This window comes from Trichomycterus rosablanca, chromosome 6 (assembly GCF_030014385.1).
Source record: "Trichomycterus rosablanca isolate fTriRos1 chromosome 6, fTriRos1.hap1, whole genome shotgun sequence".
NCBI lineage: Eukaryota > Metazoa > Chordata > Actinopteri > Siluriformes > Trichomycteridae > Trichomycterus > Trichomycterus rosablanca.
The window spans coordinates 12,200,013-12,227,803 of NC_085993.1; the positions used below are offsets into that span (position 1 = coordinate 12,200,013).

Genomic DNA, 27,791 nt, shown 5'->3' on the forward strand with positions numbered 1-27,791 from the left:
TTTATGTGCAAACAAACAGAAACTGAAATAAAGTTTTTTCTTTATTTTCTGCTTTGTCTGAATAATCACATGAACATTAAAGTAGGAAAATCCACTGTTAACACAATATACGCTGCACATACACAGGACTTTAATTTCAGCAGGAATGCAGGTGTAATCTTAGCTTTAGTGCTATTCGTCTTCCATTTATTTGTGCATCCATCTCTAGCAGCTCTTTCTTTCCAGTGAGGATTGTGGGTTGGCAGAAACACCGGGTGCAAGGTGAGCGCCTAGAGCTGTGTAGCACAACCTGCAGCATTACCATGCTATCCCTGGTTTCTGGTTCGGTTCATTAGATTAAAAGTGAATGGTGACTGGATTTCTGGTCTTCTTCTTGTATGACATCTGGTGTATAATGAGCATGCTGTAGTTATCACAGGGCTACAATATGATACACTTCAAGGCTTTTTCAATTCTTTGCTTTGCTTCAATCAGCAACCTTGTGATTACTTGTCTAGTCTAGTACTTTTTTAAAATATTTTGTTTATGCATTTTCTCCCCTTTTTTTCCTGACTTTTTAGCGTGTCCAATTGCCCGATTGCACCACACCTCCTATCCACTAATGCCGACCCCCACTCTGATTTGAGGAGAACGAAGCTAAACCATTTTGTCGCCCACACTAGGCGAGTGCACATACTGTATGTATGCGAATCAGCCTTGTGTATGGAGAGACACACCCTAATTCGCACTCTTTTCCCGCCTCTGTGCAGGCTCCATCAATCAGCCAGCAGAGGTCGTAATGCATCAGTTACGAGGAGTCCCTATCCGGCTTAATACCCCACCCCTATATGAACAACAGGCCAATCATTGTTCATGTGGCCGCTCAGCCCAGCCGGATGGCAGAGCTGAGACTCGATACAATGTATTTGAAATCCCAGCTCTGGTGTGCTAGCGTGTGTTTTTACCGCTGCCCCACCTGAGCTGCCTAGTCCAGTACTCTGACCACTGATCTTGCATTGCTCTATATAGCAGCACCAGAGATGGAATTCCTTATATGGCATTTCCTTCCTTTAACATGGCCAACATTTGTTGAGCACCCAACAAAGTTATGCTTTATTTACCCAAATTATACTGCGACCTTTTGTACCACATTCCCGCACATGCGTCACACCTGGGCTAATAAGATTTCAGGACTTGATTGGAATTGCTCTCTCTCTCTTGATCTCTATTACTTGTTATTTTTCTTTCTCGCTCTTCTTCTTAGTCTCTTATTTACGTTACTTTCTACACATCAGTCAGTGGCCTCCTTCCTCCCACTCTTTCTCCTACTTTCTGGAACTCTCAGCACTCTGACAGAGATGTGTCTTTAATGTTTGAGTAGAGGAAAAACTTTGGGCTTTTGAGAGTTCTGTGCACAAGGTCTTTATTTCATGTCAGTTTGTGCTCAAAGACTTCACACTTGCTTTTTGTTGAGTTTGTTAGCTTGTTTGAGAAGGATGTGGATATTGAATTAGCAAACAATGTCGAATGGGACACAAGATGTCATTATTGTGAGCTTAGTGCATTTGTTTTTGTAGCTGTATATTGTTCAGAGCTAAAGCGTTTTAAGTAGGAGAGTCAGAAGGACTGAATATGCATCAAATATGCCATGAATCTATTTTGCTAGCTAGAACTTCTGAGTGTTGGTTTTTCAATAAGAAATGTTTTCTTCAATGTATCAATGTTTGCAATTTTCTCCCCAATCTAGTCGTGTCCAATTACCCGATTGCATTACGCTTCCTCTCTACTGATGCTGATCCCCACTGCTGATTGAGGAGAGCAAGACTGTCACACACCCCCTCTGACACATGTGCAGTAGACGACTGCATCTTTTTCACCTGCATGAGGCTAGTTCATATGCAGATCAGCTTTGTGTACGGAGAACCACACCCTGATCAACACATTACTCCCAGACTCTGTGCAGGCGCCATCAACCAGCCAGCAGAGGTCGTAATTGCATCAGTTATGGGGGTCCGGCTTCCCACCCTGTGAACAACAGCCAATCGTTATTCATGTAAGCGCCCAGCCCAGCCCAGCGGATGGCAGAGCTGAGATGTGAAACGATGTGTTTGAAATCCTAGCTCTGGTGTGCTAGTGTGTTTCACCTCTGTGCCTGAGCACCCATATCAATGTTTTTAACATTACATTTTCACTTATAAGCATTAGAGTGGTGCATCACTAAATTTTGAGGCACTCATTTAGTCAGATAAGCTCATTTGCAGGATGTACATAAGATCAAAACAAAATTTGCTAAATAAAACTTTGGTTGCTTGTAAAATACAGATTGTGGTCCTTACACATTTATTCAGCACTTACAATGTGATATTAAACATGATTGCAGGATATAGATGAGATATTAATATGAATTGATAATATTCTGCACTGACAACTTGTGTTACACTATAAGAAAAAAAGTATTGGGACATCCCTTCTATTTTTTTTATTTATGTGTTTCAGCCACTTTATGCCAAGTTCACACTACACGACTTTCCAAGTCGTCAGGTCGCTGTACAGTTCACACTACACGACTGAATCTCTTGCACCCGGGAGTCTTTCAGTCGGTGTATATTTCACACTACACGACTGATCGGCGATAGGGGGTTTCACACTACACGATCCATCACCAACTGGAATCGCAGGCGAGCTTCTCTGGTCTCCTTTTTTTGCTTCTTTACAAAAACACACGTGAGAAGTGACGAGGGTTTTAATGATACCACGTCCAAAAATGCACGTCAACAAGTAGCAAGTGATCAAAGTTTTTGTGGTCTGATGTGCAGCGTAAAATCAAAGAGGAAAAATAAATGAATCTGAGTGGATTTGGCAACACAAACAGTATATGGCTTGTTCTGTAGTAAAGTGGATGTTAATTAATAATTTTGTAATGCAGCGTGGGTGTTATGTTTTGTAGAGGACGATCAAATCAGAAATACTACATGTGTGTGCCGTGCCGGTGTATCCTGATATAAACTATATCCTCTTCTGCATTTCCCTTCATGCTGTATCCTGCGTTCTCATTGGCTGTTCGACATGTCACTCATTCCCAGTTGCCCATCTGAGATCAGATATCTGACGTGCTAGAAAACTCGATCCAGTCGCCGAGCGGTCGGGTCGAGTTGTTGGATAGTTCACACTTAGCGACTGAGAGCCGAGTTTTGATCGCCGAGTGAACGCTGAGTTGCTCCCGACCCGGAAAATCTATCGCCGACCAGTCGCCGGGCGAAAATCAGGGCAAAAATCGTGTAGTGTGAACTAGGCATTAGTTGCTAACAAGTGTAATAAATCATTTATATAAAGGAAATTATATGCTTCTAACTGAGCAGCAATAGTTTAGGGAAGGCTCTTTCCTGTTTCCACATGATTGTGTGCCCCTTTGCACAAAGCAAGCTCGATATGTACATGAAACAATAGTGGCCCAACCGAACAGCTTTGGAATTAACTGGAAAATCAATTTAGGCTTTCTTGACCAACATCAGTACCCAGCTATACAAATGCTATTTTGACTAAATGGGCACAAATTCCTACAGACATACTTCAAAGTCTTGTGAGAAGCTTTCTCAGAAGAGTGGCTGCTGTTATAGCCGGAAAGATCACATACATGTGTCCAGATGTGCAGCAATAGTTTAGGGAAGGCTCTTTCCTGTTCCAGCATGATTGTGCCCCTGTGCACAAAGCAAGCTCTATATGTACATGAAACACCAGTGGCCCAACCGAACAGCTTTGTAATCAACTGGAACATCAGTTGAGACTTTCTTGCCCAACATCAGTGCTTAGGCATACAAATGCTATTTTGATTAAATGGGCACAAATTCCCACAGACATGCTTCAAAATCGTGTGAATAGCTTTCTCAGAAGAGTGGCTGCTGTTATAGCCAAAGAAAAATCAGCAATAGTTTGGGGAAGGCTCTTTTCTGTTGCAGCATGATTGTGCCCCTGTGCACAAAACAGGCTCTATATATACATGAAATAATTCAAAGTCTTGTAAGAAGTGTTTTCAGAAGAGTGACTATTGTTATAGCCGAAAAGACCACATACAGGTCACTCTATTTCGGTACCATTTGTTTCGAAAATAGAGTGTTCAGCAAGCTCATGGTCAGATGTCCAAATACTGTTGGCCATATAGTGTATGGAGAAAACTGGCACGTGTGCATAAAGGTAAAGGTTACACCTAATGCACATGAATAAATGGATATTGTACCTCTTACTCTCTCATGCATATGCAAAAAGTTAAAAGCCCATGGGGGAAAGTGTGGCGATATTAAGGGTATGGGATTCACTTCACCGGAGTGCACTTAGAAATTACTGGGCATATGAAAAATAGTGCATAAAAAAGATTTATGACATTTTTAAAAGTTACTTTTTAAAGTTTTAATAAGAAAAATAGTAGGTCATGCTATTGCACACAGGGTGCTTGAGTGGCACATTGGTATGTTGCAATAACCTAATACCTCAGGGGTCTTGGATTCGAATCCCCAGCGATCGGCAGACTTAATTGGCTATGTCTGAGGGGGTGGCAGAGGCCCCAAGATTGATCTGTGTCCTTTTTTGAGTGGCTCGGTGAGTAGCACTGTTGCCTCACAGCAAGAAGGTGCTGGGTTCGATCCCCAGGTGAGGCGTTCCGGGTCCTTTCTGTGTTGAGTTTGCATGTTCTCCCCATGTCTGCATGGGTTTTCCTCCTGGAGCTCCAGTTTCCTCCCACAGTTCAAATACATTTAAGTGGGGTGAATTGGAAATTGTCCATGACTGTGTTTAACATTGATCTTGTGAACTGGATCTTGTGTAACGAGTAATTACTGTTTTTGTCATGAATGTAACCAAAGTGTGTAAAACATGATGTTAAAATCCTAATAAATAAATAAATGTGTCCTGTTTTGGGTGTCACTGGATTTAGTCCACTGATTCTAGTGAAAGCGGACCCACCGCGACTCTAACCAGGATAAAGCTGTGGTAAAACATTTATTCATTCATTTAATGTCTGTTTTATCATTGCTTTATCCTGGTCAGGGTCTCAATGGGTGCAATTCACCGGGAGAAAGGTAGGAAACACTCCAGACAGGTTGCCAGTCCATCACAGGGCAAACACACTCGTACTTGGGGTAATTTTAATATAGCTCTGATAAACCTGACTGCATGTCTTTGGACTGTGGGAGGAAACCAGTGCACCCGTAGGAAACCCACACAGACACAGGGAGAACATGCTAACTCCACACAGAAAGGATCCAGATTGCTTTACCTGGGAATCGAACCCAGGACGTTTGTGCTGTGAGGCGACAGTGCTACCCACCGTGACACCCATAGTAAAACATGAAAATTATTATATTGTTCATTTGGCTGTGGGTTTTGGGTTTGGCATAAACATTTATATGTGTCTTTTTATTGTACTATCAGTTAGAGGATCCAGGTTGGCGCAGTGGTAAATAACACCTGCTCACTACACTGAGATCCAGAGTTCGAATCCCCAGTGGTGCTATCGGCCCAGTCAGGTGTCCACATACAGACATGATTGGCTTTGTCTGCAGTTAATGACGATGCCCAGTAAAGGACTGGCATTCTGTCTGGATTGTGTTACCTCTATGCGCTCAATGAAACCACACCGTGACCCTGATCACGATAAAGCACAAGCATGCTCAACACAGGCGCGGCATGGTTACCTCACAGCAAGAAGGTTCTGGGTTTGATTTCCAGGTGGGGCGGTCCAGGTCCTTTATGTGTCCTTATGTATTTGCTCTGATCTCCTTTCACACTTATGCAGTCAGGTTAACTGGAGGTACTAAAATTGCTCTAGGTGTGTGTGCAGGTGTGTTTCTAAACCCTGTGATTGACTGGCAACCAGTTTGGGGTGTTTTCTACCTTTCTCTTGGTGAATCGTACCCACAGCAACCCAAAATAGGACAAATTTGTGGTAAAATAGACAATGAATGAATGCTTAACACTAGTGCTGATGCAGAATTGTTATAGTTTTAATGATGTGTGCTTAATGAACAGAAAGACTGTATTGTAACATGATTATGACATGATTATAATAATGATAACATCTCTTAAAGGGTCTATTGGGGTGTTAAACCATTAAGAGTAACAATGCATTTATAACCAGCATATAATTAGCACTGCACCTGATAATACTTGCAAAACTGACTCACGTTGTTAAGCTAGTACAACACGAAGCAGGTGTGACTGCACGCATGTCTTCATGTTAGCAAAGACCTCCAGTCCTAATTTATTCTTCTGATCTTCTGTCCCCTCAGGCAAAGTGCTGAATACTGATTTGAGGCACTACCTCAGCCTGCAGTTCCAAAAAGGATCGCTGGACCACAAGTTACAGCAAATCATCCGAGACAACCTTTACCTGCGCACCATACCATGTAAGACACACACACACACACACACACACACTTTCCCCATCCCCATGCTAGTCTGTTCATTATCTCCAAACGTGCGTCTCATTTGCTTGTCAAAGTGGACGCGGGTATCTCGGCTGGCTTTGGCGTCTCTGGGTGTTTGGCTGTGGAGAGAAAGCTGGCATTTCTCCTCAGGCTAAGGCACTGCTGTTCTGCTGGGCCGCTCTATTATTCAGCTAGCTCATCCTTCATCTCTAAATATCTGAAGCAGAAGGCTGCAGACTGTCAGGGATTAAAAAGACTGGGATGAGATTTTCTGAGAAGTTCTTACACTGGTGCCGGGGTTTCAAACACTGTGTGGCCAATTTGTTAGGGAAATCAGTTTTTGTTTTTCCTGTTCTGTGCAGGACTTCCTTTGGGTGACTTCAATTTATCAAAAAAATGAAAACACAATTAATTGAAATGTTGTGAAATTCATTCATTCATTTTGGTTCATTCATTTATTCAGTTTGGTTTAGTGCAGTAACACACCCCGGGCAGGGCGCCAATCCATCATGTGACCTACAGAGCAATCCAAGATAACCCTTGTGGACATGAGGAGTACACACTCAGGTCTCCAGGACCCATGGGCCATTATGCCATTCTCAAGAAGTACTTTCTTTGCTAAATTTAGTAATCATTACCCAATGATCCAGACTAATGCCTAGTTTACACCTCACTTTTAGATTACTAGATTTTAGGTTTCGGTGGTTGCCAAAAGATACACCAGCTCTCGTTTGCTATGTGTAAATTGCTCAAAGACTTGATCCGAGCGGCTAGCAGATCGCTTTCAGACACTTACCATATAGAAGCACTTTGTAGTTCTACAATTACTGACTGTAGTCCATAAGTTTCTCTACATACCTTTTTAGCCTGCTTTCATCCTGTTCTTTAATGGTCAGGACTCTCCCAGGACCACTACAGAGCAGGTATTATTTAGGTGGTGGATCATACACAGCATTGCTGGAGTTTTTAAATATCGTGTCCACTCACTGTCCACTCTATTAGATGTAAAGTCAGAGACGATCGCTCATCTTTTGCTGCTGTTTGAGTTGGTCATTTTCTAGACCTTCATCAGTGGTCACAGGATGCTTCACACAGGGCGCTGTTGGCTGGACATTTTTGGTTGGTGGACTTTTCTCAGTCCAGCAGTGACAGTGAGGTGTTTAAAAACTCCTTCAGCGCTGCTGTGTCTGATTTATTTATACCAGCACAACACACACTAACACACCACAACCATATCAGTGTCACTGCAATTCTGAGAATCATCCACCACCCAAATAATACCTACTCTGTAATGGTCCTGTGGGGGGTCCTGACCATTGAAGCAGGCTAAAAAAGTATGTAAAGGACTACATTCAGGAATTGTAGAACTACAAAGTGCTTCTATATGGTAAGTGGAGCTGATAAAATGGACAGTGAGTGTAGAAACAAGGAGATGGTTTTAATGTTATGGCTGATCAGTGTATGTGTATATGACAAGTGAAGGCATTTATTTACCTCCAGCTCTCTCTGCAGAACAGACAATCCCTGATGGCTGTGTATCCCAATTTAGTTCTTCACCCATTTTCTTCTTCTAAATTGCTTACATTAGAAATAATCTGTATTTTTATGCTCGATTTTCAAAAAACACACATCGTGTCAGCGTGTGGAATTGATGCTATTCAAAAGACTTGAGTATAAAATAAGCCTCCTAATTAAAACTTCACTACCTAATGGCTTTTAAACAGAACCTACTCAACCACAATCACTTCACACAATGCCTGATCTCTTTGTCTCTCCTGATCTCGTCTCATTTTCTCTTTCTATTTCTCCCCGCCCATCATCATCTGACGGGTGTCTGTTTTGGTACCCAGCCGCTCGGCCTGAGGGAAATTTAGCTGAGGAGATAAAAAGCAGACAGAGACAAATGCAGAAATGTACAGAGAGGGACAATCTAAAAAAAACAAAAAAAAAAAACAAGGAGGAATAGAGCGCCTCCGGTGGAGTCACAGAGCAGCATCAGAGAACGTGTGATAAAAGCCCTTAAAAGCGTCTCCGATGGAAAGAGAAAGGAACAGCCTTAGGTGATGCTCTTTTCTTTCACCCTTCCTCACTCGTCTCTTAAGAAAAAGCGCCCGGTGCAACATAAACCCACCCGTCGTTTCAACCTTCTGATCTTGTTCTAAATCTGTTCATGAGATAAATACAGACGCGCGTCCATACCACGCATCTCTCTAATGCTTCTGTCACAGTGATGTTTCAAGGTGTCATTGATCTGGTTTATATCACTTATTCTACGCTGACGTCTGTAGCCTTTGGACTGGCATTTTAATATCGAGGATTCATGTAAATGGACCTTAAATGAGAGCAAAGTGGCAGTTCTAGCACCCACGCAAACAGAGCTGAGAAATGTCAGCTCTTATTTTTTCGCCTTTTATTTGAAAGAAATGCCATCTTCGGAGGCTTCCTGTGTTTACACTTGTGCAACACAATTACATTCTCTACAACACGTTCACTTTTACTAATACAGTTTCCTCTGTAAGCTTTGTATTGTTGCCCTGCTTACTTCCTCTTGGATGACTAATCTTTCATTTCTATTTGCATCTCTTATTATATACACCGATCAGCCATAACATTAAAACCACCTCCTTGTTTCTACACTTACCATATAGGAGCACTTCATAGTTCTACAATTACTGACTGTAGTTCATCTGTTTCTCTGCATGCTTTGTTAGCCCCCTTTCATGCTGTTCTTCAATGGTCAGGACCCCCACAGGACCACCACAGAGCAGGTATTATTTGGGTGGTGGATCATTCTCAGAACTGCAGTGACACTGACATGGTGGCGATGTGTTAGTGTGTGTTGTGCTGGTATGAGTGGATCAGACACAACAGCGCTGCTGGAGTTTTTAAATACCGTGTCCACTCACAGTCCACTCTATTAGACACTCCTACCTAGTTGGTCCACCTTGTAGATGTAAAGTCAGAGACGATCGCTCATCTATTGCTGCTGTTTGAGTTGGTCATCTTCTAGACCTTCATCAGTGGTCACAGGACGCTGCCCACAGGGCGCTGTTGGCTGGATATTTTGGTTGGTGGACTATTCTCAGTCCAGCAGTGACAGTGAGGTGTTTAAAAACTTCATCGGCATTGCTGTGTCTTATCCACTCATACCAGCACAACACACACTAACACACCACCACCATGTCAGTGTCACTGCAGTGCTGAGAATGACCCACCACCCAAATAATACCTGCTCTGTAATAATCCTCGGAGAGTACTGACCATTGAAGAACAGGGTGAAAGCAGGCTTAAAAAGTATGTAGAGAAACAGATGGACTACAGTCAGTAATTGTAGAACTACAAAGTGTTCTACATGGTAAGTGGAGCTGATAAAATGGACAGTGAGTGTAGAAACAAGGAGGTGGTTTTAATGTTATGGCTCGGTGGGTAGCACTGTTGCCTCACAGCAAGAAAGTCCTGGGTTTGATTCCCAGGCGGAGCGGTCTGGGCCCTTTCTGTGTGGAGTTTGCATGTTCTCCCTGTGTCTGCAGTGGTAAAACAGAATGAATGCATGTCAACAGATGATGTTCTGTTTTTATTTTGTGTGCTCTGTAAAGTATATATATATACTGACTATATGAAATCAAACTGTAAAAGCTTTGGAAAGTATTTTAAATTAGCACTTCACTGAAATGCTTTTTAGCCTTTTCATCTAAAGTGGTGGGAGTAATGACCATGCCTGACTAACACTTAAAAAAACACACAAGATGTTCCCTGACAATGGTGTAATAACCTCTCTGTTCTTGAGGTTAGCTAATTAAGCACACTTTAGAGCCTTCCTCATGTCATGCTCATTTTCTCTTTCTCCCAAAGCCCTTCTGCAAATAAAGCACACCACTTCTTTTATCTGAAGTTTAAAATTTTTTTCTCTTACTACTAGACTGGAGTCATAATTAAATTGAACTGTTTATTCCCTAAACAAATGCAGTTCACTGCTGATGCCCTTTTAGTTCAAAATGAACTGAACGATTCCTGTTCCTGCATGACTGTGTTCCTGTACACAAAACAAGATCTATAAAGACATGAAGAAAAGTTTGGTTTTAAGAAACTCCAGTGGTCTGCTCTTCATCCCCACTGAATGTTTTTGGATTGAACTGGAACATCAAACGAGACTTTCTTGACCAACATCAGTGCCCAGCCATACAAATGCGATTCTCACTGAATGTGCATACATTTCCAATAAGATACTTCAGAGTCTTCAAAGAGACTTCAAAGAAGCCTTCTCAGAAGAGTGACTGTTATTACACCTGACAGGTAAAGAAAGCCCATCGTGTCACGGACCGTGAAATGAGCCGTGTGCCATGTAATGTGCAATATGCTAAGAAATTAAAAATTTAAGGTTTGTGTTTAGTGATTTAACATTTTTATTCGCGTAGCAGATGAAATATGAGGTCCTAGCAATCATACAGCAATTAAGTTTGTGTAACAGACTTTTCTGTGGTGTAGAGTGCTGACTAGGACAAGGAGGTGGACAACAGGCTGGCCTGTACAAGCGAGTGTGGAGCATTAAACATCTCAACAAGGATACTAAGGTCAGCATGTATAGAGCCATTGTCCTTACAACACTCCTGTACGGCTCAGAGTCCTGGGTCCTGTACCGTCAGCACCTAAAGCTCCTAGAGCGCTTCCACCAAGGCTGACTCCATACAGTCTTGGAGATCCACTGCAGTGACTTCATCACAAACGTTTGCCAGCATCGAGACTTATGCTTCTGAAGTCACAGCTGCTCTGGGCAGGCCACATATCCCGGATGGAGAGCCATCGCCTGCCCAAAATTGTATTGTTTGGTGAGCTGTCCACAGGCAAACGTGACAGAGGGGCACCAAAAAAGAGACATAAAGACTCTCTTAAGAAGGCCCTCAACCTCTGCCACATCGACTTTCGCCTATGGACCTCTCTCGCCCCGGACCGGGATGCCTGGCGCCTCACCATAAATAAAGCCACCTCAGCCTTTGAGAGTGCCCACAGGGATGTGCTGAAGGAAAAACATCAGAGGAGGAAGGCCCGTGTGGGTGAGACCTCGGACCCTGGCTAGGCCAACCCCACAGTGGCCCTTCAGGCACCAAAGTGCCTGTAGCTGTTGTGGATAGTAACCCTTTTTGTATCTTCGTCTGCGAAGTTTCGCCATCATAGTAAATGTACGTGTTTCCGTATTGAGTGCATTTTGTCTCTTTGGGGATTCCATAATCAATAGAAAAAGTGTGCTTCTCTACACACGTGATCATCTCTTTGTAGTCTGTGCTGCACCTCAAAAGAACAAGCCAGTAAAGTTTTATCCTTCCGCTTCCGATAGTTTGTCTGTGCACAGTTTATTTCTTTCTTTATAAACTCAGCAAACTTTAAAGACGCTTGATTACACTAGCAATCAGTAAAACAAAATGTCCAAGACATCCAAGTAGGGATGTAACGATGAATCGAGGGCACTGGCGCTATTTCACCTTGAATTTAAGCACATTTTCTACTGCATTTAGTAGGGCCATACTTATAGGATCACATATAGGTCATTCTATTTTAATACTGTTTATTTTAAAAAAAGGGATGTCCAGCAAGCTCATGGTCAGGTTTGCAAATACTTTTGACCATATAGTGTATGAAAAAAAAACTGGCACATGGGCATGAAGCTAAAGGTTACACATCATGCACATGAATAAATGGATATTGTGCTTCTTACTTTCTCATCCATATGCAAGAAGTTAAAAGCCCATGGGGGAAAAATGTGATGTCCAGCAAACTCAGGGTTAGGTGTGCAAATGCTTTTGGCCATATAGTGAATATAAATGCAATGTTTTTGAGATTTCATTCTTTAACTTAAATATATGTGTGTTTTAAGGTACGACCAGGCTGCCGAGAGATGGTGAGGTACCAGGAGTGGACTATAACTTTATCAGTGTTAGTGATTTCAGGATCTTGGAGGAAAGTGGTCTACTTCTTGAGAGTGGAACTTACGATGGTAAGAAGCATGGGATGTAAACTTCTTCTGAGAATAAAAAAATTGTGATGTGTTTTATTTACCCAAACAATATTCCTGGCCTGGCCAAAATCAGTGATTATTTAAAAATGATTTAAAAATGTGATTATCAAAATCAAAGTTGACGTCAAAATTGTATGTTCACTCCTAAGTGACGTGGCATGTCAAGAAAAAAACCTCACCTTAAAAATTAGCACCTTAAAGCTGTAGTTTGCTGCTACATTAGGCAAAGGAATATCAAGACCACTGGCTTCTTGTTTAACTCATGGTGATGTAAAGCTCACTTGACTGTGGACAGTGTCACCCATCTTTTGTGGTTCTTGGATTAACTAAGTTTGAATCTTAGCTGGGCGCCACCTAGCAGGCACGTATGGCAGCTACTGGACTTAAAAGGATGTTGGGTCTTCGACGCTGTGTAAGGACCCTGGTTAGTAGCTTTAGGTGAAGGAATGCGGAGATCAGTGAGTGACTCTCCGTATGCAAGACTGGCCTCACGCACAAATCCACCAATGTTTGGGTGTGGCAGAGGAAGCGTGTGTCAGGCAAATATACCCTCCTCAGATGCAATCTGGGTCCCCAGACTAATTGGCTACACTAAATTGGACTAATGTTGAAAGCATATCATTAATTTCATATCTTGTTAGCAGTCTTGTTAGTGTGTCTGTATCATTTGCACTCAGGAATTACAAGGAATGTCTACATACTTTTCATCCTATATTGTATGTAACAGAAATCTGGATGGTCAGTTATTGCTAGATTCTGAGGTTTGTCCAGAACACGAGATACTGGACAGTGGACGAACAACCATCAAAGAACAGCTTCTAAAGCTCATAAACAATGCTCAGCATCCACACTAACAGGAACTTAGTGAAGTAACTGCACCTGAAATCAGTTGCTCAAAGCAGTTGTAAACATGCTGCCAAATTTCATGCTCAGTGACAAATTTTGGAATTCGTTCTGTTAAGGCAGTTGCATACCATTACCATTTGAAGCAGAATTGACTGGAAATGAGCCTGTGCACAAGCACCTGGGCTACAGGGTATAAGTACATGCATCACTGGACAGTACATTTCGGTTGGTTGATATATTCTACCCTAAAACACTTTTTGTGGACAGGGTGTCGTGGAAAAATAAAGTGAGATGATAAATGAAAACAAAGATTACAGTTGACTGGAATGGAGAATTTATTGGAGCGATCGTGAGCGTGGGTTCTTACAGCAGTGGAATAGCTGAAGAACAAGGAATAGATACTATGGCCCTCCCTTTATACTTCTCAAGCCATATCACATTTGGTGTTGGACTTTGGAAACTCCATTCTGTGCTAACTGTTGTTTCTTATCTGCTTACAACAGCTTTATGACATGTTGCTTATCTCTGTGCTTTAGACTCCCAGCCACATATTAAGCACAATATTTAAGGATTTAATGCACAAAACAGTATACTACTAACACTTTAGTAATATTAAGCATAAAAATCAAATTTTTCAATAACAGGCGCATGTTCCTTTCAGGCTTTATGGCCAAGAAAAACAAAACACTGACACGCTACATTTTAAGGGTTGCCCAAAAACTTAAAATGCTGGTAAATTGCTAAAATCAAATTGAAGGGCGCTGCTGTGCCTGATCCACTCATACCAGCACAACACGCACTAACACACCACCACCATGTCATTGTCACTGCAGTGCTGAGAATGATCCACCACCTAAATAGTACCTGCTCTGTGGGAGTCCTGACCATTGAAGAACATGGTGAAAGCAGGTTAAAAAAAGTATGTAGAGAAATAGATGGACTACAGTCTGTAATTGTAGAACTACAGAGTGCTTCTATATGGTAAGTGGAGCTGATAAAATGGACAGAGTGTAGAAACAAGAAGGTGGTTTTAATGTTATGGCTGATCAGTGTATGCAGGTAAGGAAAAATCTCACCATTAGGATGGCCTAAGCCTTGTGGTGAGTAAAAAAAGATCCAGAAACATTCTTTGAAAAAGCACCTCTGAGCAAAATGCTAGTTTACACACGTTGCATCCGATCCCAGCTAAGCTGACGGACAGATTTAGATGTAGTGGGCCAGCAGAAGACGGTGACTCTGCATGTGAGAGATTACATGGTGTAAATGTGCTTTGCAAGGCTGTAGACGAATTGCACAGCACCAATTTTACCAGGGATATGGAGATTTCAACCAATGTAATATCAAGTCTCACTGGAACAACTTCAAATATGCCTGAGGTGGGGCTTAGTCACAGGAAAATAGACACTGTTTGAGAAAAAAAAAACCACACAGTATGTCAGTCCTGACTAATATAAAAAAGCGATAAAGCTAAAATAAGCCCTTCTACTTCACTGGGCACTCGTCTAGTGTCTATCCAATTTTTTGTCCTGTCTGGGTCGATGTTGGGGAATTGTTTTTTATTATTAACAGTCCATCTGTTTAAACAAAAATTGAGAACACAAGCCAAATTGAGCTGTTTTCTCTGGGCTGGGTTTAGATGCATCTGAATCTAGACCACATGAGAGAGGAAAGGAAAAAGAGTCGGACTGCTAGGCCTGTGAAGTTAATGTGGCCCCATGTTGCTTCATGATGATAGTTGTGCCAGGGAAAGCCTGCTGGGAAAGTCTGGCTTATAAAACAGACATGCCCATATGTGCCCGTCCTTAGAGAGGCAGACGCTACTCCCCGCTCACTCCAACACACTTACTTACACTGAAAATACATCCAGCTCATTAAAGAAATATCCTCTAAATGTCACATTATTCATTTTTATACAGTCGAGCTTTGCTATTTTTGGTGTCATTTCCAAGCAATCTCTTACATCGATCTGCAACCACCAGTCCCATTTTATAGAAGTTAAGCAAACACTGGAAACTTATAATTTGCTCTCCCAGGACAGTTATGCTGCAGATGTATTCTGCAGCAAGACAGCAACCCCACACATACAGCCAATGTCATCAAGAACTAACTATCCCAGCGTAAAGACAAACAAGGAGTCCTGGTAGTGATGATATGGCCTCCACAGAGCCCTGATCTCAACGCCAATGAGTTACAGGGTTACATGAAGAGAGGGAAGGCTTTGAGCAAGCCTACATCCACAGAAGATCTGTGGTTAGTTCTCCTCTATGTTTGAAACAACCTTTCTACCGTGTTCCTTTAAAAATTGTCTGAAAGTGTACCTACAAGAATGTATGCTGTTTTCAAAGCAAAGTGTATATATACACTGATCAGTAATAACATTAAAACCACCTTGTTTCTACACCCACTGCCCATTTTATCAGCTCCACTTACCATATAGAAGCACTTTGAAGTTACAATTACTGACTGTAGTCCATCTGTTTCTCTGCATGCTTTGTTAGCCCCCTTTCATGCTGTTCTTCAATGGTCAGGACCCCCACAGGACCACTACAGAGTAGGTATTATTTGGGTGGTGGATGATTCTCAGCACTGCAGTGACACTGACACGGTGGTGGTGTGTTAGTGTGTGTTGTGCTGGTATGAGTGGATCAGACACAGCAGCACTGCTGGAGTTTTTAAATACAGTGTCCACTCACTGTCCACTCTATTAGACACTCCTACCTAGTTGGTCCACCTTGTAGATGTAAAGTCAAAGACGATCGCTCATCTATTGCTGCTGTTTGAGTTGGTCATCTTCTAGACCTTCATCAGTGGTCACAGGACGCTGCCTACGAGGCGCTGTTGGCTGGCCATTTTTGGTTGGTGGACTATTCTCAGTCCAGCAGTGACAGTGAGGTGTTTAAAAACTCCATCAGCGCTGCTGTGTCTGATCCACTCATACCAGCACAACACACACTAACACACCACCACCGTGTCAGTGTCACTGCAGGGCTTAGAATGATCCACCACCCAAATAATACCTGCTCTGTAGTGGTCATGGGAGAGTTCTGACCATTGAAGAACAACAAGAAAAAGGGCTAACAAAGCATGCAGAGAAACAGATGGACTACAGTCAGTAATTGTAGAACTACAAAGTGCTTCTATATGGTAGGTGGAGCTGATAACATGGAAAGTAAGTGTAGAAACAAGGAGGTGGTTTTAATGCTATGGCTGATCAGTGTATATGCACAGTCGAGTCACATTAATATGACCACTTCTTACTTTCGACAGTGGCAGTGCATGGCTTATGAAGGAAGTCATGTTTCATGAGCTGGCTTGGTGGGTATATAAGGTGTGCAATAGGCTGTTTGCATATACCTCGTTGCTGTCATGTGTAAAAGTACCATGGGTAAAATTGTCTTCCCTGGGGTGGATGGGATCTTCCAGCAAGACAATACGATATGTCACACGGCTACAAATGTCCGACATTGGCAATGATTGGCATGACCAAGACCTCAAAGTACTACCCTGCCCCCCTAATTCCCCAGACTTTAACTCAATTGAGCATCTGTGGGACCACCTTGATCGTTGATGTCCTCTCCAGCAGCTGTGGGATGCACTGCAGTCAGCATGGCTCCAGATATCTGTGACAACCTACCAGGATCTTTCTGAGTCACTCTAACCCCGTCTAGCTGCTGTCCGTGCTGCACACGGTGGTTACTCTGGATTTTAGCTGGTGGTCATAATAATGTGTGACTCGACTGTATATATATATATATATATATATATATATATATATACAGTATATATATATATATAGGTATTTATCAGACAGTCAGAGGTCACACGCTGCACCTGGGGGAGCTCTTTAAATACAGTTTACTTTGGACTTTTACTTGCTGACTCATTGACTTTGGATCTGGATGACGTTTGGATGACTCTCTGTGCCTTGGTGACCCTCACACAATTTGCTAGGATATTTTGTTTGCGCTGGATCATATGCTGGCATTTTATGATCTTTTCTGTGGAACTCGGCCGATGTTTCCAAAAACTTTTTACCCTATTTATTTAATTTTGTCCTACTATTCTCTGTGGGATAGCATTTTGCTGGGGATGTGTTGCCAACGTCACTGTGGGGTGAGCACAAGGTCACTTCAAATTAATTTTCCAACGTACGCTGGGGACAGCATAGGTTTAAATCTCTGTGGGATGAATGTCCCTTTTTTGGGGTGAGGAAGTGAGGTGTAATATCCCCTCCTCCGCTAATGCCCTCATCTATTTATTCTTTATTCGTTAGTCTTTCCATTATTTTGGTCATCCTTTTTTGTAGTTTCATTTTTGTTTGTGGTTCTTTAGTCATACTGTTGGTAAATTTTGGCTAACCATCCTGCATATTGTATTCATCCTTAAAACTACACCTGCCACCTACCTCCCCATTACACCACCCCCCCACACACACACTGCTATACACACAATATGCTATTCCTTTTCAGATCCTTTTCTTGTTACACATTAACACATGGATATGACCTTCACCTCTGTCAAAATTCCAATAACGTTAATAAAATATGCCGCTCTCTTCACGGTCACATTATTTAGCTCCCTATAGATCAGCTCTGACAAATTATACCACAAATCTACTGTGACGCCGAGCTGTGGTCACACCTTTCTGTCTGTCATAAATTGAATGGTTGTTTGTTTGGTGATTAATCACAGTCGGTGGGTAAATGTGACACAGCTATGCCCAGTGTTTACCCTTCACCTCGAAGTGACTGTTCTGTGTTTGACTCCTTTTTTTTTACTGACTGTAGAGTATTCATGCCGGCAGAGCTTTTGTAATCCCACTGAAGGCTCAGAATGGTCTGAAGGGAATTGTGGATGTTAATTATAAAAGCATATTCTCCTGGGTATTTTATCCTCATTCTGTAATTAAGCTTATTATATGGTTCAAAATAGGATAATTAAAGTGCCCCGAATCACTAAATACTTTTCATTTTAAAGGCAAAGAATGAATTAAAAGAGAGCTTTCTATCCAGCTAATGTTATGATGATAATAATGCTAATACTGATAATACCTGCCCTACTATTTGTGAGCTTGTCTGGTGTAATGGTACAGTTCCTGAGGTAAAGAAACTAGAGCTGGGCTCACAAATAGAGAAAACGCAGGCGGTACGTGAACCTCACCTAAGGAGACACATCAGTGCACATCAGGTCCACATTACCGCCTGTTTCGAACTCGGATAAATATAAGAGTTGTGTGAGGAGGAGCTTCTGGCGTAAAAACTGTGCCAAATCAAACATGCTTTGTAAATGAATAATCCGTTGTGGCGACCCTGAACTTACATCAATTATCTGCTTTACTATCTGTAATGTAAAACCTGTAAATATAGTAAATATTAAAATTGTTGTACTGTAGTACTGGGGAGAAATTTCATTTACCTTGTGTGGTTAAGGAGATGTTTTTTTTTTTTTTTTTTTTTTGCTGTGATCGTATAGTGGGGACTCACAAGCATCTGCTGCTAAATCTGAAGCACTGCTGGTGGCCACTGAAGCAGTGCTGGTTCATAACTAAACACTAGAACTTGAAAAAATAAGCATTAAGCACATAGAAAAAGGTGAGAACAAAGTGAGCCTTCAGACAAAATAAAGCATATCACTTTACAGAAAGTAAACAGAGAGATGTGCGCCAGCTAGTGGACATTTAATGAACTGCCGGTCTTGGTACGCTTCTTGCAGGAATTTTAAACAATCGGACCGGACATTTGGTTTTCCAGTTTTTGTCCGGTAAATCCGAAATCTCTTAAATGGAGGTCCAATAAATCGAGGTTCCACTGTATTTTAAAATGTGTGTTATATGAAATAAATGGCTAAGAATAACTAAATGTATATTTAGGATCTAATACTGAATGTACACATGGGTCTGCTATGCTGATATGTTTAGCTGTACTGATGCAAACAGAAGCTAGCTGCTAGCATTTTTTTATATGCACATAGTATACCTACTCATATTCTATATACCAGTGGTCCTCAACCACTGGTATATTTATTGCTGGGCCGCACAGAAAGAATAAATAATTTGAGATCACTACAATGAAACCGCTACTTTTTATGGGTGTTATTGTCTCACATCGCCACTAGGTGGGAGCAGAGTAAAAAAGCTCATTTGTGAGTAGTACAGTTATTCTATATTAAATCCCCCCACTCCTGTCGGTCCATGAAATTATATCTTATATGAAACCGGTCCGTGGTGCAAAAAAGGTTGGAGACCGCTGCTATATACTATACTGTACATCCGGGGGGAACCGTCAGGGCCCTCTAGACCCTCACAGAGGGCCTGAGATATCCTACAAATAATACATGTATAGTAAAATAAATGTTCAGTTCTTATTTAATTTCATTTATTCATAATTTGACAATCGACATTTAAATAAATACAAAACTAATCAAATAAATCATTCATACCTGCCTGTTCAATTTTTGGAGCGTGTTGCAGGCATCAAATCATTATAAAGTGTTTATATTTACAAAATACTATGAAGCTGATCAGTGAAAACATTTTCTTATGTTTATTTTCTTTCTTCTTTTATCAGTTTAATAAAGATTCAAATGAATGAACAAATCAGATTCTTCTTTTATCGCATGTCACAAAAACGTCCCAACTTTTTTGGACATGTAACTGCCAACATGGTAGCTCGGTGGGTGGCACCGTCACCTCACAGCAAGAAGGTCCTGGGTTCGATTCCCAGGTTCGATTGGTCCGGGTCCTTTCTGTGTGGAGTTTGCATGTTCTCCCTGTGTCTGTGTGGGTTTGCTCTGGGAGCTCCTGTTTCCTCTCACAGTCCAAAGACATGCAAGTGAGGTGAATTGGAGATATGAAATTGTCCATGACTGTGTTTGACATTAAATACGTGAACTGATGAACGTTGTGTAATGAGTAACTACTGTGTCTGTCATGAATGTAACCAAAATGTGTAAAACATGATGTTAAAGTCCTAATAAATAAATAAATAAATAAACCCTATGAAACTGGTTATGCAGTTGTGGCCACACATTATTTGGATTCACTGATACTGAGAGTAATTTTAATGCCACATCGAGAGAGACTAATACAAATATGCACAACACTATATAAAAATGATTAAATCACATTATATAATCCACTAATTAGGTGCTTCATTGTGGCTGGTGAATATTAATAAACTGGTTTTGCATTAGAATAAAACATGTAGGATGGGGCTCATTACTGGATCCAGTGGAGAGTATAATTGCTATCGCAGTGCCACCAAAAAGAGAATGTTTGATGTGTCGGTTGGCAAACTGTATTGCCACATCCCTAAGTACTCTCTGGAGTAATGAGATGAAAAAAAGAATGAAATTCGCCTGAGCTCCTTGTTTCTTCACATTTTACTTTATATTAGCCTTTACATTAGGAGTCCCATCATGAATTGAATAAATAATTTACTATCTGAGCATGAGGGATAAACCGAGCTACTGGTAATATGGTCTCTGTGCCATTCTCTCTCTGTTACTTGGATCTAGTCTCCAAACTAATCCAGCTATATTTTCAGACACACAAAGTTTGGAGAAAAGATCAATGAACAAGGTCACAGTTCTGTGCTGACTGACGCTTTGAAAATTGTCAGGACACAGAGCAAAAATTCTGATACACTATAATCTCTCAGGGCACTCAGTTGCTCCAACGGTCTATTACACTAGCAGCTTACAATCGGAAGTCTTTTTTTTCCTCCCAGTTTGTACCCAATTGCATTACGCTTCCTCTCTACTGATGCTGATCCCCGCCCCGATCGAGGAGAGCGAACTGACACACGTCTCCTCCGACAACGTGTGCAGTAGCCGACTGCATCTTTTGACCCGCACGAGGCAAGTTCATATGCAGATCAGTTTTGTGTATGAAGAGCCACACCCTGATCGCAATCTCTCAGCTCTGTGCAGACGCCATCAATCAGCCAGCAGAAGTCGTAATCGCATCAGTTATGAGGTCCTTATCCGGCTTTTCCCTTTTCTGTATAAACAACAAGCCAATCGTTTTTTATATAGCCGCCCAGCCGGATGGCAGAGCTGAGTTTTGAACCGACGAGTTCGAAACGTTAGCTCTGGCGTGCTAGCGTGTTTTACCACTGTGCCACATGAGCTGCTAGCTGGAAGTCTTCACAGACATGATATGACGTGCCGTGGGGAGAGGTGGGGGTTTGGCCGAATCCTTAAAATGGATTGGCACCTTGTCCAGGATATTCCTGCCTCTCGCTCAGTGTTTCATGGTGGAACAGGAGCAACTGTGACTCTGACCAGGATATTTTCTATTGTTGGTTCTCTAATTACCCAAGTGCCAGTGATTCACATTGTGAAGCCTAAGAAAAAATTATAAGAATATTGAGCACTTTGAGCAACTGAGGTTTAAGAGCCTTGCTCAGGGGCCCAACAATGGCAGCTTGGTGAGAATGGGGCTTAAACTGGCAGCCCTCTGATTACTAGTTCAGTAACTTAAACGCTGAGCTACCACTGCAGTGTGCTATGTGCTTTAGAGTGCAATAAATATTCCCTGTTTTGGTAAAAAAATAGTACTACTGGAGTGTAATTGTGGGTAATCTCACTTTTTTCTTTTCACTGTTTTAAAGGCAACTACTATGGCACCCCTAAACCCCCTGCAGAGCCCAACTTGGTTCAGCCTGACCTGGTGGACCAAGTCTTGTTTGAGGAAGAGTTTGGCACAGAAGTTCAACGGAAGCGCACTGCCTCTGTCAGCAAGATGGACCGCAAGGACAGCGTTGTGCCTGAGGAGGAGGATGACGAGGAGCGGCCAGCGTTGCCAAATGGCATTCCAGGTGTGTGTGTGTGTGAACAAAATCTTAAAAACAGTCACTATTTTAAGCTTAAAAAATATGAGAGCACACATTTTGTATAAGATTTATTGTAATTCATCACCAAACACATGCTTTAAAAGTCTGCTGGGTGGGAAAAGACAGGACTAAATGGGTGGGGTCTTGAAACGATGTGCAAGGACCCACGTTGGCAGACTGAGGCGCCTATGCAAAAGTGGATGAGCATCGTGTGCAAACCCATCAAAGCACAGGCGAAAAAGAAGGGGTTGAGGACTGCGCACGTGTCAGAAGGGGCATGGAGCAGGCAAATATACCCCCCTCAAATGCAATTGGGGTTCACAGCAGTGGAGAACTGATTGGCTGCACTAAATCTGGGGGAAAAAGGAAAATACCCTTTAGCACAATTGAGGGATAATACTAATTACTAATTAATTACTAATCCCTCAATTAAGCCAATTATTCTGCATATTACTGGCGTGTTTGCTAAAAGAGGTACCTAGCACTGTATTGTAATGTGGTAATTTACTGCTAGTAGTTCTGATTACATCATAATTGAATGCAATACATAAAATCATACAGCCATGAGTCCAGAACTTGAGTTCATGTTCACATTAAACATCTGGATATAGAAATAGTCCGAAGATTTATCACAGGTTAAAGTTTATCAGAAACTGCTGATCTTCTGGGATGTTCATGCACAACAGGTGCGTAATACAAAAACATCCAGTGAGAAGCAGTTCTGCACGAGGAATTGCACCTTGATTGTGGGAGCCTCAATGAATGATCAGCATCTCAAATGAATTTTGTAAAATTCATGACAGAAAGAATTAAGGACTTTTTGGGAGCAAATAGGTTCTTACACAGTGAGGAGTTGGACTCATATGATGTTCTTAATGAAGAAACCAGTGATGTATATCAACAAAGAATGTGTTACAGGATGCTACAGAATTTGCATTGGCCAAAATCTCTGAGTCTGGATTCGAAGCCCATTTGAAACCTGGTTTGAATTAAATATGACAGCAAACCTAAGTGTACAAGCAAACACAAGTGCAAACCTTAGACAATAAATGAGCTTGAGATGTTCTGCATAAAGGAGTGATGTGGAATCGTTGTACAAGTGTTCTCCAGTATTGTTAGACATTACAGGAAGAGGCTCTTGGCTTTTATTCTCTTAGAAGAGGCCTCATCTAATATTAATTGTTCAAGTGCCAGTGTTTTGCAGACGAAATTGTGCTACCTTAAAAAAATTGGGGAATAAAATTCTACAATAAAATTCCTATGTTTGCTGTGTAAATAAAAAATATATAATTTATTGCACGTAAATAATTTTGTTGATTTATTTTGCTCTTTTTTATTAATGGTGTCAGTTATGCAAATGTCTAATCATCAATATTTCAGTTCACCAAGACATTTATTATATGAGGAAGCCAAAAGTCCCCATAATAATAATAATAATATTAATGATAATAATAATAATAATGATAATAATAATAATGCTAATAATAATAATGCTAATAATAATAATAATAACAAAATAATAATTTTATTATTAATATTAATAATAATAATGATACTTTTAATAATAATAATAATACTTTTATAATTAATAATAATAATAATTATAATAATAATAATAAAATTATAATTTCATTATTAATAATAATAATAATAATAATAATAATTTTATTATTAATATTATTAATAATAATGATAATTTTAATAATAATACTTTTATTATTAATAATAATACTTTTATAATTAATAATAATAATAATAATTTTATTATTCTTAATAATAATAATACTTTTATAATTCATAATAATAATAATAATTTTATTAATAATATTAATGATACTTTTAATTATAATAATAATAGTAATAATAATAATAATAATACTTTTATAATTTATAATTAATAATAATAATAATAATAATAGTAACAATAATAATAATTAGCATAACTATGCAAATAATAATTTGCATAAACTATGTTGACAAATGATTTGCTATTAATAAAGATTATAAGGCTCACAGACTCTACTTGATCGATTGTTTAAAAGGAAAATGTACCCATCACTCAAACCAACAGTCATCCGGTAAGCAGTGCTGATTAGTCACAGAAAATTCTCATGCTGTATTCCAGGTAATCTGAAAATACCATCAAAAAGTGAAGCCTGAGTGACAGCCAGTCAATTTACCAAGTGCACTATTCCATACAGGCTCCAGTCGTACATGTGCTGAATAATCCCAACCAGGTTATTATAGGACTGTAAATATACACCGATCAGCCATAACATTAAAACCACTGCCTTGTTTCTACACTCACTGTCCATTTTATCAGCTTCACTTACCATATAGAAGCACTTTGTAGTTCTGCAATTACTGACTGTAGTCAGGACCCCCACTAGAGAGTAGGTATTATTTGGGTGGTGGATTATTCTCAGCACTGCAGTGACACTGACATGGTGGTGGTGTGTTAGTGTGTGTTGTGCTGTGTTGCGTCACTGTCACTTCTGGACTGAGAATAGTCCACCAACCAAAAATATCCAGCCAACAGCGCCCCTTGGGCAGCGTCCTGTGACCACTGATGAAGGTCTAGAAGATGACCAACTCAAACAGCAGCAATAGATGAGCGATCGTCTCTGACTTTACATCTACAAGGTGGACCACTAGGTAGGAGTGTCTAATAGAGTGGACAGTGAGTGGACACGGTATTTAGAAACTTCAGCAATGCTGCTGTGTCTGATCCACTCATACCAGCACAACACACACTAACACACCACCACCATGTTAGTGTCACTGCAGTGCTGAGAATGATCCACCACCTAAATAATACCTGCTCTGTGGTGGTCCTGTGGTGGTCCTGACCACTAAAGAACAGAGTGAAAGAAGGCTAAAAAAGTATGTAGAAACAAAGATGGACTTCAGTCAGTAATTGTAGAACTACAAAGTGCGTCTATATGGTAAGTGGAGCTGATTAAATGGACAGTGAGTCCAGGAACAAGGAGGTGGTTTTAATGTTATGGCTGATTGGTGTATATAAAAAATCTAAGACAGAAGCCGGGAAAGAGCAAGAGCGATGTTAAGAGAGAAAGTAATCTATAAGGAAAGCTGAAGAGAGCTGGCTGAAAAAGCTGGCCAGCTCTAACCAGGGGCAATGTGTCCACATCCATCCTGATCTGCTTTGATCCACTGCATGCAGTTTGTCTTAATGGATACCTTAATGGAAGTCATCTTAATGGAAATCTATTGAAGTAAGGGAGAGAAAAAAACTGGGATTTCTGGAAAGCGGTCATTGTTGCCATAGTATCAAGCAGTAATCGTGACTTGCCTCTGGTGTGCCGCCTTTTTCTTGAGTGCTGCTGTTGATTAATGTCTAAATCTGAAGCTGAGTGGCCGTGCATTTGCATAGTCATGTATTACTGTTGGGACTGGTTAATGCTCCTGTCACAGCTGTGTCTGAAACCGCTGGAGAGGAAATAGCTTGTGAATATTCACAGGATCAAATCGCATTACTTGCTCAGAAAAAAAATGAATGGGGTCACTTATCACGCTCAGCATTTCTAAGATGTAGAAAACACAGAATTCTGGATTGTTTTGGTTCGTTCTTTTGGTGACTAAACCAGTGCTTCTCAACCTTTAGACCCTCCTTTGTTCAAAAAAATTTCTGGGACCCCCTCAACACTTGTTATGATATTATTCTTTCACTTTCAAGGATGAAAAAAGGTTTTTTGTACTTTATGTGAAATTCTGTAAATATATAATGAGGGTAAATACACTATATTGCCAAAAGTATTCACTCACCCATCCAAATCATTGAATTCAGGTGTTCCAATCACTTCCATGGCCACAGGTGTATAAAACTAAGCACCTAGGCATGCAGACTGCTTCTACAAACATTTGTGAAAGAATGGGTCGCTCTCAGGAGCTCAGTGAATTCCAGCATGGTTCCGTGAAATTTCCTTGCTACTAAATATTCCAGAGTCAACTGTCAGTATTATAACAAAGTGGAAGCGATTGGGAACAACAGCAACTCAGCCACGAAGTGGTAGAGGCCACATAAAATGACAGAGCAGGGTCAGCGGATGCTGAGGCGCATAGTGCTCAGAGGTCGCCAACTTTCTGCAGAGTCAATCGCTACAGACCTCCAAACTTCATGTGGCCTTCAGATTAGCTCAAGAACAGTGCATAGAGAGCTTCATGGAATGGGTTTCCATGGCCGAGCAGCTGCATTCAAGCCTTACATCACCAAGCGCAATGCAAAACGTTGGATGCAGTGGTGTAAAGCATGCTGCCACTGGACTCTAGAGCAGTGGAGACGTGTTCCCTGGAGTGACAAATCACGCTTCTCCGTCTGGCAATCCGATGGACGAGTCTGGGTTTGGCGGTTGCCAGGAGAACGGTACTTGTCTGACTGCTTTGTGCCAAGTGTAAATTTTGGTGGAGTGGGGATTATGGTGTGGGGTTGTTTTTCAGGAGTTGGGCTCGGCCCCCTAGTTCCAGTGAAAGGAACTCTTAATGCTTCAGCATACCAAGAGATTTTGGACAATTTCATGCTCCCAACTTTGTGGGAACAGTTTGGGGATGGCCCCTTCCTGTTCCAACATGACTGCGCACCAGTGCACAAAGCAAGGTCCATAAAAACATGGGTGAGCGAGTTTGGTGTGGAAGAACTTGACTGGCCTGCACAGAGTCCTGACCTCAACCTGATAGAACACCTTTGGGATGAATTAGAGCGAAGACTGTGAGCCAGGCCTTCTCGTCCAACATCAGTGTCTGACCTCACAAATGCGCCTCTGGAAGAATGGTCAAAAATTCCCATAAACACACTCCTAGACCTTTTGGAAAGCTTTCCCAGAAGAGTTGAAGCTGTTATAGCTGCAGATGGTGGGTGGGTTCAGCATTACCGGGAAAGTGACTGAAAATCACACCAACTTTATTTTGATAATTTGCTCTGAATGGTGTCAGCCAGGATTATGTAGTCTGGACAATAGCTGCTGATGCCAATTCTCAAGCAAATTTCCAAGTGTTCATCAGTAAGTGTGGACCGATATTTAGACTTCATTATCTTCATGTGGGAAAAGGCTGATTCACACAAGTAGGTTGATCCAAACATGCTGTTAAATATGTGGCACATTTTCTTATGTTTGGATATTTTACCTCATCCAGCAAGTTCCAAAATTGTCCAGCAGAGGCCCTTGACTTCATATGTAGGGTTTGTAGGGTTAAGATTTCTCTGTCAGCTTCCTCAACGTATGAATGAAACAGCATCTTTGCAGTGGTCTTGCCTGAACAGAACCAGTTTTGGTTTCTTTGTGCTTGGTAGCGCACTCATCTTCACAAACAGTGTAGGTTACAAACAGAAAAATACAAAAATGGCGCAAACTGGCTGCTGATGAATAAAAACCCTCTAGATTCGCAGTGCTATATGGTAACAAACCACAAATTAAAGAGACAGTGGCCACATTTCATGTCACTCATGTTGACCTATTTGAATGAGGCGCGATCTACCAGCGTGCATTGTGCGATCGACATATTGGGCACCCCTAATGTAGTGGGTTTACCTTTGGTGAACTGATGGTGGAAGCTTTATCACCCTGGTCTACTGTAGCGCGATCTGCTTCAACAACTAAATTAAAAGCTTTTGTAGTCACTGTCCGTAAATCAAATATGTGTCCATTCTCAAGACCCAACATATGCTAAAGGCAGTTTAAAATAGAT

General features: G+C 41.1%; 1 protein-coding gene across 1 annotated transcript in view; it reads left to right on the plus strand.

Annotated features, from left to right (window-relative positions):
- Positions 1-27,791, plus strand: part of LOC134316895 (membrane-associated guanylate kinase, WW and PDZ domain-containing protein 3) — a 222,457-nt gene that overhangs the window by 137,702 nt on the left and 56,964 nt on the right. Inside the window, exons 2-4 of the mRNA XM_062997426.1 lie at positions 6,261-6,377; positions 12,268-12,387; positions 21,867-22,073. Coding sequence (XP_062853496.1) covers positions 6,261-6,377; positions 12,268-12,387; positions 21,867-22,073 — 444 coding nt within the window. The remainder of the gene's footprint in view (positions 1-6,260; positions 6,378-12,267; positions 12,388-21,866; positions 22,074-27,791) is intronic.